Source organism: Cygnus olor, chromosome 4 (assembly GCF_009769625.2).
Source record: "Cygnus olor isolate bCygOlo1 chromosome 4, bCygOlo1.pri.v2, whole genome shotgun sequence".
Lineage (NCBI taxonomy): Eukaryota > Metazoa > Chordata > Aves > Anseriformes > Anatidae > Cygnus > Cygnus olor.
The window spans coordinates 48916486-48930157 of NC_049172.1; the positions used below are offsets into that span (position 1 = coordinate 48916486).

Below are 13672 nucleotides of genomic sequence, written 5' to 3' on the forward strand. Positions count from 1 at the left end.
AAAATAACACTAAACTAACTATGCAGTAAACAAGAATAAAATCCTGAGAAAGTCACAAATTTCTGAAAGAGACTTTCAGCATAATCACCTGGTTCTCTAGCAAAGCATGGTCTAAACCCCACAAGATTCTAAAAAAATGGGGTGACAGGGATAATAAGCTAAAAAGAAAAAAACTCCCTAAAATTTAGGGATTAATAGTATTTACCAGATTCAGAAGAGGTCCTCACACTACAAATTGCTCTAGATCGACTAAGAGCAGCAACACACAGACATCATGGTTCAATGTTTTTATTTCAATAGAGGAGCTCCAATATTACTCTCAACTTGCGCCTTAAAATTCTACGGAGTGTTACAAACGTGATCAATATACATCACATGCTGTGCTGCCTGATCACAGCCTGACGCTGAAACAATATGTGGAGCTAAATTTTTGGTTGTGTTTTCCTGTTGGAAATACATGGGTTGCTTTCTGTAACCAACACCCAACGAACAAAAAAAAGAGTTCCCTCAGCACGTGAAACAGAAAAGGCACCGATTTTGCTTTTAGTCTTTTATGACCCACTATGCCTGAGCTCCGCTGCCCACCACATCTCACCTTAAGGAATTTGAAGATCACTAATCCAAAGGCTTTGGGAAAACAAAGGTCAATCTACCAAGCTGCAATTAGTTCTGTCAAGTGTACAGAGCTCAAAACACTCAAAGCAATGCTGTTTACACGACAACCCTGTGTAACACTCCATTGTTAGCAGCTATCCAACAGCCTTCCTCACCCTTCATCCAATGCTAGGCCTAGCTTCTGTTTCCAAATTGCATCAGGACATGCTTCTGTTATTCTGCAGCACGTGCCTAAGACGAGCACATGAAGCACTGACAAACTGACCCATTTTACCCATACCACCTTTCCTTCCCGATTTAGGTTTTACCTTCTGGTCTAAACCACATTCAGATTGCTGCAACCCGCTAACTCTCCTGTTTCAATGCCAACACAAGCTGTTGGGGCTGTGAAGAATACCCCTTTCCCATAAAACAGAAGACATTAAACCTGAGCTCAAAGACTTACTCTGACACATACTCCAACCTGCATTGTAAATTCAACCCTCAGTCAAAACCCTCACGATGGGTCAGAAGCAAGCGCATCACTGTGTTCTTCATACACAAATCACTGCATGATTTGGGTTGGATGGGGTTGTTTTAAGGATCACCTGGTTCCACCCCCCTGCCATAGGCAAGGACACCTCCCACCAGACCAGGCTGCCCAAAGCCCCACCCAGCCTGGCCTTGAACACCTCCAGGGATGGGGCATCCAAAATGACCCCAGAACTAAAGGTGAAGAGCTGGAGATAAAGCTGCTTCCCCAGAAAAAAATGCTTTAAGATAACTGTAAGCCAGCCTAATAAATCCCTTCCAACACTGCTGCATTTTTTCCCCAGTCACGTTACAACCAACTCCTCTCTTACAAGAAACCTATCCAAGACGCCACCACCCCACTGAGGGAGCCAGCCCAGGAAATACAAGACAAAGACTCCATAGGACCAAACGACCAGCCATTTGACACCAAAACCCTAAGGGGGGGTTGCGTAGATACTACTGAGCGGCCGTTTAACAACAAAACCCTAACGGGGGGGTTGTGTAGACGCCAAGGGGTAGCTTACAGCAGCGGCAGCCCACCCGCCCCCGGCGCCAGGAGGCGGCCGCGACCGCGACGCCCCGCTCTCGCCGCGGCTCCTACCCGAGCCCAAGGCCCCGGGCGGAGCAGAGGGGAAGAGGCCGACGGTGCCTCACCAGGGCTGGAGAAGAAGGGGAACGGGAAGGCGGCGGCACCTCCGCCGCTTCCTCTCATGTGATCCCGGCAGCAGCGGAACGGGCAGGGCCGAGAAGGGAGCGGGGAGCGGGCCGGGACTGCACCGCCTCCCTCCGGGCGGGCCTGGTGCTAGAGGGCGGGCCTGGAGCTCTGTGGTGTGTCTGGGTGCCTCGGCTCGCCCTCAGGTGGGCTGGCTCAGCTCCGTGAGGGAAAGGAGCTGGAAAACATCTGCCGAGCTAAGGAGGGGCAAGGAGCCCGCTCCAGAGCTGCTAGGGGAGGTTAGCTGTTTTGTCAAAACTTTGGTATGTAATTACAGGTCGTGAAGAGCAAGAAAATAACGCCAGTGTGATCTCCCAGTGTTGTGACCCGTGGGGGTATGATGAGGGAGCTCTCGCCCTGAAAGACCTGACGAGCCTGTCAGCTGGCTCCTGGTGTCCCTGTGTCCTCGGCAGACCTCATGGCAGGGTGGTGAAGAAGTTATGCAGCTTGTAGGAGATGAGAGCATTCGCTGAAGAAGTGCAGGTACACCCAGTGTTAACAGATAAAGACAATACATTACAATGTATTGTAAAATCTTAGGATTTCAATTGACAAAGCATTCCATCTGAGCACAGTTGCAAGGGAACCATCATAGGCCACAGCACCAGATTAATGTATCTTCTGTGAGAAACATTCAGAGTTTGCCTTTATCCCTAACCAGAAGCATCCTTAAGTAACTGAGAGGCTTTGGTGCCCACCACACCAAACTTCTCTGAGGAAGAAGTTACTCTGACTAGTAGTTGTGACATCCAGGATTTGGAATCTCACCCAGAGAAATGACATCCACATTTGGCCTTGGCCACTGTTGAATTTGGTGAATTCCAGTTCAAACTTCGCCATGATGGAGGTTCTCCACATGATCAATATACTTCATTCATCTTTAGTATTATTCATGTAAATTAATACAGTATTTTTTAAGTCTTACGTGCACGGTTAAGAGAAGGCTGAAATCATTACAGATTACTTGAACTGTGTGATTAATTCACAGTAATACGTCAGTATGTCTTGAAGGTAGGCTTGATAAAATGTATTACCCAGATCATTACCAATTAGGAAAAACAGAAAACATTCAAGTTAATGATATAAATTGCCAAAATGTGGCCTTTTAGCATGTAAAATTGTGATCTCATTTTACCTAAATTATCTTTCTACTTGATGGAAAATATTTAACCATTACTGACCAACACTGTCTTGCTGAACGTACTTCTATTTTCTGACTTATAAAACAGCATGCTGTGTAATTCTGTAATATATCATTCATGAGGGCCAAGGTTAAAAGAGAAGTTTCAGTTTGGTAATTTCTCGGTTTCACCACAAAATGTAACTGTCTCTCTCTAGATCTATAAAGACTGGACAAGGCTGCCATAAAAAAATTGGATAGGGTTTCGTAAAGCTTTTGTTGTTATTAGTCAAAGCCCTTCTAGTTGTCTGTCTTTATCTGTTAATTCTGCTTCAGGGCAGAAAAAGAAACAAAGCATTGTTTGTTAATGCTACATGTGTTTACACATGTTAAAACAGACATGAGATCATCTTACAGGATGCACAGTGCCATTCTCTCCCTTCCTATTTCAGCTTCCACAGATGCTTTGAGAAAGGGCCTTTCTCTTCCAATCCTAACTTTAACTCAGGAGAAAATATTCTGAAGTTGCATATTACTAATTATGTAATACAATCCCCCATTTTACAGGGAAAAGATAAATTTATATTCTGAGAGTGACAGAAAGTATTGGGGAATAGGTAAGACGACAAGGAAAGAAGTAGTATAGGCTTTCACTGGGAAGATGTGGGTATGTATGACTCCAATATACAACGGAGAACAAGAAAGAGAAATAACACGGGAGGCACAGTTCAGAATATGCTCCCCTCCCTGGTCTGCTTCACTTCCCAAATGTTTTAAAAAATCTGCCTTGATCAAAGACTGCGCTTTACTGGTTTTAGACCTGTCAGCCGGGGGCAGGAAGGAATAGAAAGTTAAGTCACCAACTTAATGACAAGTAACTGCTCATACTATCTGTTTGTTTAACTTAAGATGCTGGAAAAGATTAGTAATCAGTGAAAGATGAACCAACAGGAAAAGAGTTTGTCTGCTTAAATACAAGGTTATGAGTCTTAGATGGTAAAAATTATCTGAAATCCATGAACTCCAGTGGAACCTCACCAGTGTATTTTTGTTGATACAGAACAATCTTATCTGAATGATATATATATATTTTTTTAATGTATGGAAAAAGAAGACAAACAGATATTGATAAAAGCTACATACAAAATATGAATTCTTTTGTCACAGGTTTCTCTGTGTTCTTAATTCTGATATTATTTAAAGAATTAATAATACACTTAGGACAAAGAACATCACATGTCTTTTATGACAGGCTATGTTCTCTCTCTGCCTCTTAAACAAGTACGCATGAAGTTTCCTTTGCTCATTATCTTCTTCATTTTCAGGTTGCCTTTTTTTTTTTCTCTCTTTTTTTTTTTCCTCTCTGGAACAGATATGGCTGGTAACAATTCCTGTGTTCTGAACGTGAAGTCCACTTTATATCCACAATCTCAAGTATTAATTCACTTCACAGTTTGGTTGAAACCTTTTATAAGAAAGCTACAAATGCATTTGTGATAATCCTTTACTCCTGTAAGTTTCTTCCTAATCAATTTTGGAAAAGTCTTCCAGGAGAAGCAGATGAATCCCCAGATATTATATTTCAAACTGCATTCTGTATATCCAATGTCAGGAAGTGTGATGTAGGAAACAATTTTGCCTTAATTGAAAGATGGGCTATTTAGCCTGTCAGGTCTTTTCCATTTATAATTTAGCATAGTCTTTATCTCCTGTGGTGCAGCTGTGCTGTACTAACCACAGTGACAGTCTCCAGCACTTGAGGACGAAGACTTTCCATAGCGTGACTATGTCAGTCTAGCACTTGCACAGTGCCTTGATATTTGGCATTTTATGAAGAATTGTGGAAATGCAAAAAGGCCCTAGATTAGGTCCACAAAGATCTCTATCAATATTTTTTCCTTTTGATGCTACCTGAAATCATTTATATAGACAGTGTTCCTTTTTTCTCCTTTCTGATCACTTAGTAAAGAATATCTGAAATATGATGTTATCGGACGGAAGAAATGGCAAAAAGATCTGAGTTGTATATTATTCCACATAAAATGCAGGCTTATTTGTCTTCTGATATAATCAATTTAATGTTTATACAGTAACAAGAACAGGAAGATATGAACTACTTACACAAGTCCATTAAATATGTTTGAACATTATAGTCATTTTTAGCTAATCAGTTTCTAACATGATACAGGACAATTATTGGTCAGGAAGTCACCACCTGTAGTTTATTTCAAAAAAAAAAGTGAGGTGTTTTTTATTAGAGGTTCTATATATTTTATTACAAGACCAACGATGGGAGCTTTTCCACCCAGAGAAGAATTTTTTGCACCTGTTAAGCAAAGACCTTGTAAACATTACTGAAAATATTGTGATCTTTACAATAATACACAGCCCAAACAAGACAATGTGTCATATATAACAGTATTCTGAATTATACTTGCTCTTAAAAATGTTTTTGTGGAGCTTGGGCATTAGGCAAATACTTTTTGTAGCGATGGATCAAATGTTAAAACACACGTACTTGGACTGGATTATACCAAAGACATTCTGCAAAGAACAACTACATTTCATAAATTATTACTATAAATGCAGCCCTTCTCTCTAACAATATTTAGGTGACAAATAAAAGACTTAAGTCCTTCAAAATTGCAGAAGATTTGTATTAACCCATAGAAACTGCCATCATGACGGTCAAGATATACACAAATATTTTGTATGAGAATGTATGCAATTTACATCACACGCCTAGAATAAATATATAACTTCTTAAGATTAGGTAATCAAATATATAGCCTTTCTATATACAAGCACTAGGTTAACACTTAAAAAGTAAAGTAGAAAGCTGTACATTTTATACAGTTTTTCAAATATATTCTCACTTACTTGATTTTATTTCAATTTTGAATCTGAAGTACATTTACATGTTTTTAAAAGTGGGAGTCCATGTGAAAGGCAACAGTGAAGTCCATGCCGTGGTATCCTTGCCCACTTTACAATGCCAGGTACTCAGAGAAGGCAGTAACCAACTTGTGATTTTCTGGGAGCTATTTACATTCGTCAGCTTTAGGTACTTAGCTGGTTTAGTCCAGAGCTAGTTTCTCTGTGCTCTGTAGGCTGCCAAAAGAGAAAAGTTTTCTCCTGCTGGAAGTTCTGACCAAAAGTTTCTCAGAATCACCTTTTGGTTTGGCATTTCTTTCTCTGTTGACTATGGGAGAAGCAGCTAGCTAGCTTAGCTGACTGACACAGAACAATATCACCATGCTGCTTTTTGGCAGTGTTCTTCTGCAGCTCTTGGTCAATACAGCTTTAATTCATCTTCTGTTTCTACTGTAATATAATACTGTCAGCTGTTGTTTTTTTTTTTGTTTTTTTTTTTTGTTATGGGTGAGATCTTCCCAACCACTCAGTAGAATCCACCCCACATTAAATGCAACTGTAAGTACTAATACACATTTAAGTAGTACACTGAATATGCTAACACATAGCTAGAAACTGCTGAAAATTACTCTCATAATTCCATGAATTTTGAAAAGTCTATCACTTGCCCATAAAGTAACTGTAACTAATTGCCAACAACTACTGTTTACATAGGACATCCTGTAGTATTTTGTTAATTCTTGGTCCTGAGGCAGAGAAGAGACATAAACAATCAGTTTCTGTTCCATAACCAGGTCTGTTCATGCACATAAAACAACAAATTGCAAGAAAGAAGACATTAATGATATAAAACAAAAAAGGCCTGAAAGGTCTGACAAAAAACAGTTCTGGTTAAGAACATCCATTTTATGTTTCTGTGACAGCCTCACAAAAAATGGAAAGACCAAAGGGAATACTAGATGTTCTGGGGGGGAAATAATTACAAGTGAAAAGCTGGTCCCTGGTACCTGAATGCAAAACTCCAATTCATAAGGATGAGTATTTGTATTTGTGTATTTATGTAGATGTGATCTCTTTAACAAAGTTCTGTATTTCAACACATTTGAAAATGGAAATGTGCATTGTTCTTGTACAGAACTCATTTGTTTGCTTTATTTTTCTACTTCCAGGAAGTATATGAACTGTTAATGCTCTTAAAATATTTAAAAAAAATATTTATAGCAATTCATGAAGAATAATTTATAACTCCATAAACGATGAGCAAATGCTGAACTCTGCTTACATAAGAATCACTGTCCCTTTGTTGAGTCACATATATTTGTACTTGCCAGTAAGGCCCTGCTAACATAAGCAATTGACCATTCATTTATATATCTAAAAAGTATGTTCCATTTTGGACTTAGATGCATAAATTAAGAAGCAGATGCTGCACATCACTTGCTGTCTTTTTCAACAGATGATTTACGAAATGCTGGTCAGTGAAAATCAACCAGTCACCTTTAACATTACAAAATGCATCTTCAGGACAAGGGACACAGGGAGAGACATAAAAGGTTGGAAGCATAGAAGCATATCCTCATAAGTACTAAGCAATCCCTATTGTTGGATGACCAGATTGAATCATCATTTAGGTAGGTGTCATCAAAGTTCACAATCTTCAAGTCCTTTTTAAGGTACATTTCATTCAGTTTGTTTAGCGTTCGAGCAAAGGTATATTTAGATGCACAACTATATGCCTCCAAACTGTAGACTTTGTGGAAGTGCATATCAAAATATGGATTATCCTAAAAAATGGAGAGAGAACGAAGTTATTACATGCATTACAGACATTAGAATGGCAATTGTTCTCTGCTCAGATACCTTCAGGCCTTTTTCTCAGTTTGATGGATACTAAAAAGTATTAGCTATGCACTTTGCATATTTCTGCCATTCATACTAAAGGGTCTTTTAAAACTTTACAAAGTAGCAGTTTATAATTAGCTGCTATTCTTTGCCATTAGGAATTTTGCCTGAGTGAAACTTTCAGAGTTTGGCCAAATGATACCCTGCACTTTATTGGGATTATACAAGGTTGTTTTGAAATGAACTGATTTGTCATGTTGCCTAAAACACTATATGAAAAGCACTTGCCTTGGACTATAACTATATATGCCTGTCAGAAGAAGAATATTGATTCCCCTTCCTGCCTAAATTGTTATTCTGTGTGCTTTCAGGCTCCTTGGCACAATTAATACTAGCAGCAGCTAAGTTCTATTAAATTCTATAGATATGAATAGCAATATTATGAATATTTATAGCAGTGTCAATCACTCTATAATCAGGAGTTTAAGGTTCATTTAGGCTTTTCTATAACCAAAAATAAGATTTTGATCATCCAAGTTGTGGAAGGCTGAATCATCTCTGAAGGGTATTTTAGTACAAAACATTTCAAAAAAAGGCTGAAATAAATTCATGTACACAAGTGATAAGGAAATGTGCTGTCTGCCTTGGCTGGGGAAGGGACAGGAACATTTCCAGATGCAAGATAATTTGGAGAGAGGACATAAAGGATTATTAGTTTTAGCTACTCTGAACCTGAGCTCACCTCCACCATCTCCCAGGTTCCTAGTTTCAGACTTCAGGACAACATGCAGAGGACCACAGACTACTGGAGAGCTCGCCTGGCTCCCCATGCAGGAGCTGTGGGAGACTTTTTTCGAAAGGGAACAGTCATCAGGATAGAATGAGTACAACTAGAGTCTCTCATTTTCCTTAGATCAAGACTGTGAAACCTTTCTTGTGGGCTCTTGATATCAGAATAATCTGAATTCTATTTTATGTTCATTTGAAAGCTCTTTTGGGGTAAAAAAAAAAAGTAATCTTTCCCTGTACTACATTTTTATGCATGGATGACTGTTAAAATGTCTTACCTACAGTAAGATATTCTCCTCAGCAAATTCTTCTAGCTTCTATAAGATTTAATTCTACTTTTGGTGTTGGCTTGTATTGTACTACTGCAGCCTCATTTTACCCTTCTGTAATTTTATCTGAGAGATTATGAGGTTTTTGGCTTTTTTACCAGTAAAATCATGCAAATCTAGCTGAAGTTTTTAGCAGTATGATCACACAAATCTAGCCAAACACAAATATTTACTTGATCCAAGTAATGGGAGTGAGATGTAAGTTAAATGAAAGAGGCACAATTTCCTAAGCTGGTACACCAAATGACACACTTACACGATGTTTTACATATTGACACAAATCCTCTTTGCCACACAAAGAACAGGTTCATAAATTCAAATGGCAGGGGCACAGCCTCCATAAAAATATTTAACTAAATATTATTTTCTAATACACATTAAATTGGATTAATCCAAATTTATAGTGGGAGCTGCAGTGGAGAACTTTTATTCCAAGTTATGATGAGCAAATTAGAAAACATCCAGCTCGTCCTTCAGATGTCAACAAGAGAGATGAAGATTACAACAAACAAACAAAATCTCTCCTGCCCTGCCCAAAAAGTGCAAATGTAATCTGTACCCTCTCCCACACAATAGACACAAAATTCCTTGGAGGTTTTTTTGTTGTTTTGTTTTTTAGACAGATTTTTTTTTTCAGATAATGCACTCCAATTGCATTTCAATACTTGTATTCCAAATTGCAACACAAGAAAAGTATATTCTAATACATGTATTTAATAATAGATAACACTTACAGTATCTGCTTCTTTTCCATCAATCATCTCCAGATCTTTCAGAAACCACTTTTCAACTACTTCGTATTTCTCCTCTCGATCTACTCGAAAGTGTTTTACCATACATATTTCTACTTCTTCACTTTTAGTCACTGCAAGACAAAAATATTTTAGATATGCAAGCACACGCTTCCCAAGAGTTCTGATAATAAAAGACTTACAGTACATTTTAAATAATAATTTAAAGGATGATGTGCAGGGCGGTATAGTGCTATGCTGGACTTAATAGTTTTATTATGCAATTAGTAGAAATAGCCCAGTGTTCTCAGCCTATGAAACCTCTCAGCATTTAGTAGATTTAGGATTTACCTTCCCCCTCCTGTGAAAAGACAGTCTTGGCTGCGCAAAAGCCTTTCATTTGAATTCACTAGCAGTGCAATGAAGACCAATCCTGGCACTGGATCTATGTGGATAATCCACTTATCCTACTTACTTTGAGGGGGAATCTTTCTAGGGTGCTGGAGTCAAAAAAATGCAGAATCACTACCAAGGCTCTGTATTTACAAGACTCGTGCTACACCTTCTGTTCTGGGGTTCTCTTATATATCCATCACTTCTTAAACAAAACTCTTGTTTCCTTATAAAATACGTAAGTACGTCACTTAACAGAAGCAACATTGAAAATATTTCTTGAAGTTTCAAGTTGCCCAGTGCTATCTTTGTAGAAATTACTATTTTCCAATTCAGGCAGGAAATTACAATGAAAAGAGCATGAGGATATTATTTATAATAACTACCATTATTAATTGATTACATTGAGTGCTGTGTAGGAGATCAGACTTCTGTAACACACAATAATTAGGGTGAAAAGCATTGGAGCCTGAAACATCTGCACATCCAGCATAACAACTGTATGGCAGACCAACTTCCCCAAGCCATCTTGTAGCCCAAGGTAAGTAAATGCTAGATGTCACCTACATTTGGCAGGAACATTTTGACATCATAACGTGATACTACAGGTGAAGGACCAAAATTCTTTTATTTCTAAATGCTGCCTGAATTTTTGAAAAATCCATTCTGAAACTTGACTATTTTATTCCTGTTACGATGTCCTTGACTTCTCACTTGTTTATAAGATGGCTACAAAATAAAGACAAAGAAAGGATTACATTGGAGATGGAGCTTCTTTCCATTACAGAGAAAAGTAAAGGAAAAAATATAAATTGATTGTAATTCTCTCAGCCTATAGCTTCCCAAACAGCCTGCAGGGAAAAACCAACCACTTGCTTTTATATCTTTCTGGTCCTATCAGTAATGATTACTCAATGATTTTTAATCATAGGACCTCTGGTGTATTATCTCTATGGAGAAGTTACAGCGGTTTTCATTTGCAAGCACATCTGTTAGACTACTCTTAGAAAGTTCTCTTCTTACTTCCAGTTTTATCCCATTTTGTTTGCTTTCTTGTGAAGGAGTATGTGGTCTCCCTCAGCGCTGAAAGAAAACAAATCCAACCCCAAAAGCTCGGAGTCCTTTCAGAAATACAAGTGGTTATCCTAGGCACCTCCAGGACCCACAGACTGCCACTCCTCCATCTCTTGTGTAGGAACAGAGATTGTATGAAATGAGGATAGAGAACAGATGTTAAGAAACTGCTCCAATAAGCACAATGAAGCCAGGGGCATGTTCTGTCCAGTGGTGAAACCTGGCTGGACAATTTTCACCTACAACATTGTTCTTTTCCTGCATTTTTGATGTGTTGCTTGTTCTTGCACTCAGCTGACGTAGTTAAAGAAAATTTTATTTTTGATATACAGCATGATCTCAGATCTACCATTTCACTCATTAAATTCTCACAGCTTTTCCTGTGGAGGGCATTGATATGGCAATGCCTTCATAGAGCACAAATTATTTCTTAATGTCTTCCATGGACTGAACTTGTTTTTAGAGTCTCTCTATGCAACTGGATGATATGAGGTTAGCCCTGCCGCCCTTCTCAGGCATACCAATACAGAGTTGTGAAAATTCCTGAATACGGCTGCATTTCAGCTTTATGTTCTTCCAGTGTTTATAAAGCATTTAGCAAAAGGAACTATATCCTTCATGCAAGAACTGAGACTTGCTACTGTGAAAAAGGAAGGGAAATAAGGTTGGCCTGTGGCACACACATAAGATTGTTCAGTTATCCACACCGAGATTTTATTTTAATGCAGATTTCAAAAGGTATAGACTTCTAAAGTTTTGTCTTTATATAGTCTGACTGATTTTTCTTAGTTATGGTAAGTTGAAATTCACAGGAGTATACTCAGGATGTATTGTGGGGATAAGATTTTAGACAGCGTGATTTGCTCCAGAGAATCACAGCAGATTACAGTAGCTCCTGGCAGACAGATGGAGCCCATCTTTCAGCATCAGGTGTCCACTCTGCTCACCGCTTACTTGACTATGCCTGAATATATTAAGAGAGTTTAATATTGGCTACTGGAGAGATCCCACTCTCAATACTCCACATAAATTTTCCTTTATGTCTTCAGTGACATCCAATCAGTTAATCTGATTAGAGGCTTTCTATAGTAGCTTGTTCTTCTCTACCTTAAAAAGAAATGTTTAGTAAAGATTTTGAAGGTAGAGCATGTTATTTCTCCTCTTTGGAAGTTTCACAACAGTGAACTGTTAGTTCAGCCACTCACATCTAAATATACTTCTGCCAGATTGTTTTACAAACTATGAATCAGGTTGCTATTCTTGTACATTTAGAAGCTCTACAATGCTCAGGAATCCATTTCTTAAAACTATTTTTACAGTTTTAAAGTGCAAAGTCTCTTCTACTATAATTACGTGGGTGCAGGGAACAAAGCTTGCTCAGTATTTCCAGTAATCTGTACAATGAAATTATTCAAAGACTTCAGATGTTTACAAACATGAGAACCACAGAATATGGTTGGCATCAGCCCGTATTGCCAAGAAGAGTCTCAAATACATACATTATTTCTACCTGCTATGTGCGTTTTGAACATCAAGAGGAAACAGACTGCAAAAAGCATTCACTTCTATCTAACTACTTACGGATGAGAGTACTCCTCTTTTTCAGTGTTGCAAAACTAATACAAAAATAATTCAGGCTTCTCTGAAACCACATTCTAAAAACGTTCAGAAACAGATGCACTTGAAATCAGATTTAGCAAACAGCCAGCTAGTTAATTTTATCCCAACACTCTTGTTTTAATCACAGTTCTCACTATTCCCGATCGAGTTAAACCACAGTTACTTCGGCAACTGGGACAGCATGAGGACTTCACAACCCAACGAGGGATCGTGCAAAAGCTCCCCAAATCCCATTAAAACCACTAAGGTACCCGTTATGCTTTCTTACGACACCTTTCCTAAGCACACAGCGGATCCTCTGACCCCATGGGGATGCCCCAGCCCCATGGGGATCCCCCAGCCCCATGCACCCCCCGGCCCCATGTCCCCCCGGGTACCTGCAGCGCACAGGTAGCAGCGCCCCCCTCCCGAGCCCTCCACCTCGATGAACTCCTGCAGCCGCAGCCGCCGGGGCCCGAAGAGCCGCTTGGCCAGGTCCTCCTTCACCAGCGAGGACATGGTCCCCGACCTGCCTCAGCCTCCTCCTCCTCCTCCACCTCCGCCGCCTCCCGGCCGCGCCGGCCTGCGCAGCCCCGGGGCTCGGGGCAGACATCGCTGAGAGCCGCAGCCCCGGACCCACAGCCGCCCGTTTGGGCGCCGGGACCCGGCTGCGGATCGCCCATCCCCGCCCCGTGGATCTCCCCGCCCCGTGGATCTCCATCCCCGCCCCGTAGTGTCTGGAGTGCGCGGCAGCCTGTACCAGCCTTTTCCTGCTGGGATAACTTGTGGCTGCACGGAGAAGTTGGGCATTAAGAAAAATAAGGTGTTGCAAATATTAGAAGAAGGGATTGGTGCCATAAATGTACATGGTGCTTTACTGGCATGGAGTGAAATGAAATCGGGTAGAATTGTGTAGATGTAACGTTAGGGAGAATTGCCCTCTGCTATAGCTAGTAAGCATATTGTCTAGGTGAGTGGGAAAAAGATAGAAAAGAAACTAGAAGATATTTTTTTCCCATGTATTTGGAAAAACAGTTGTGATTCTTAAAGCTCTTAAAGAATTTTCATCCCCGCTGTGGGA

At 39.7% G+C, this 13672-nt stretch overlaps 2 protein-coding genes and 1 long non-coding RNA gene across 18 annotated transcripts in view; 1 reads left to right on the top strand and 2 right to left on the bottom strand.

Annotated features, from left to right (window-relative positions):
* The window catches only part of EXOC1 (exocyst complex component 1), a 24909-nt gene extending 23004 nt beyond the window's left edge, over positions 1-1905 (bottom strand). For 7 of the 15 annotated variants that reach the window (XM_040555688.1, XM_040555684.1, XM_040555683.1 and 4 more), the window contains exon 1: positions 1730-1846. The gene's annotated coding sequence lies outside the window, so the exon portion shown is untranslated. Of the gene's footprint in view, positions 1-205 lie in introns of all 15 variants that reach the window. The other 8 variants (XM_040555685.1, XM_040555679.1, XM_040555676.1 and 5 more) reach the window with 6 other exon arrangements.
* LOC121069467 lies at positions 1858-7376 on the top strand. The gene is made up of 3 exons (XR_005819438.1): positions 1858-1986; positions 2118-2323; positions 7291-7376. It is a non-coding gene; the product is annotated as an uncharacterized LOC121069467 (long non-coding RNA).
* On the bottom strand, positions 3311-13292 carry EXOC1L (exocyst complex component 1 like). Of its 2 annotated transcripts, none has more exons than XM_040555691.1 (3): positions 12990-13292; positions 9529-9659; positions 3311-7618 (listed from the first exon to the last, which is right to left on the bottom strand). In XM_040555691.1, exons 1-3 carry the CDS (start codon positions 13108-13110, stop codon positions 7355-7357), a joined length of 516 nt encoding a protein of 171 aa, XP_040411625.1. In that variant the 5' UTR covers positions 13111-13292; the 3' UTR covers positions 3311-7354. The 2 variants fall into 2 exon arrangements, with proteins under 2 accessions (XP_040411625.1, XP_040411626.1); XM_040555692.1 differs by lacking the exon at positions 12990-13292 and adding an exon at positions 10942-11258.
* Between the last annotated feature and the right edge of the window lie 380 nt (positions 13293-13672).

Bases quoted from the DNA above. Each gene is read 5' to 3' on its own strand.
- EXOC1L (XM_040555691.1), bottom strand. From the start codon at position 13,110: ATGTCCTCGCTGGTGAAGGAGGACCTGGCCAAGCGGCTCTTCGGGCCC. The intron at 9,660-12,989 runs GTACCCGGGGGG...TTTGTCTTGCAG, and splicing joins CTGCTACCTGTGCGCTGCAG to TGACTAAAAGTGAAGAAGTA. The intron at 7,619-9,528 runs GTAAGTGTTATC...TCCATTTTTTAG, and splicing joins ATGGAAAAGAAGCAGATACT to GATAATCCATATTTTGATAT.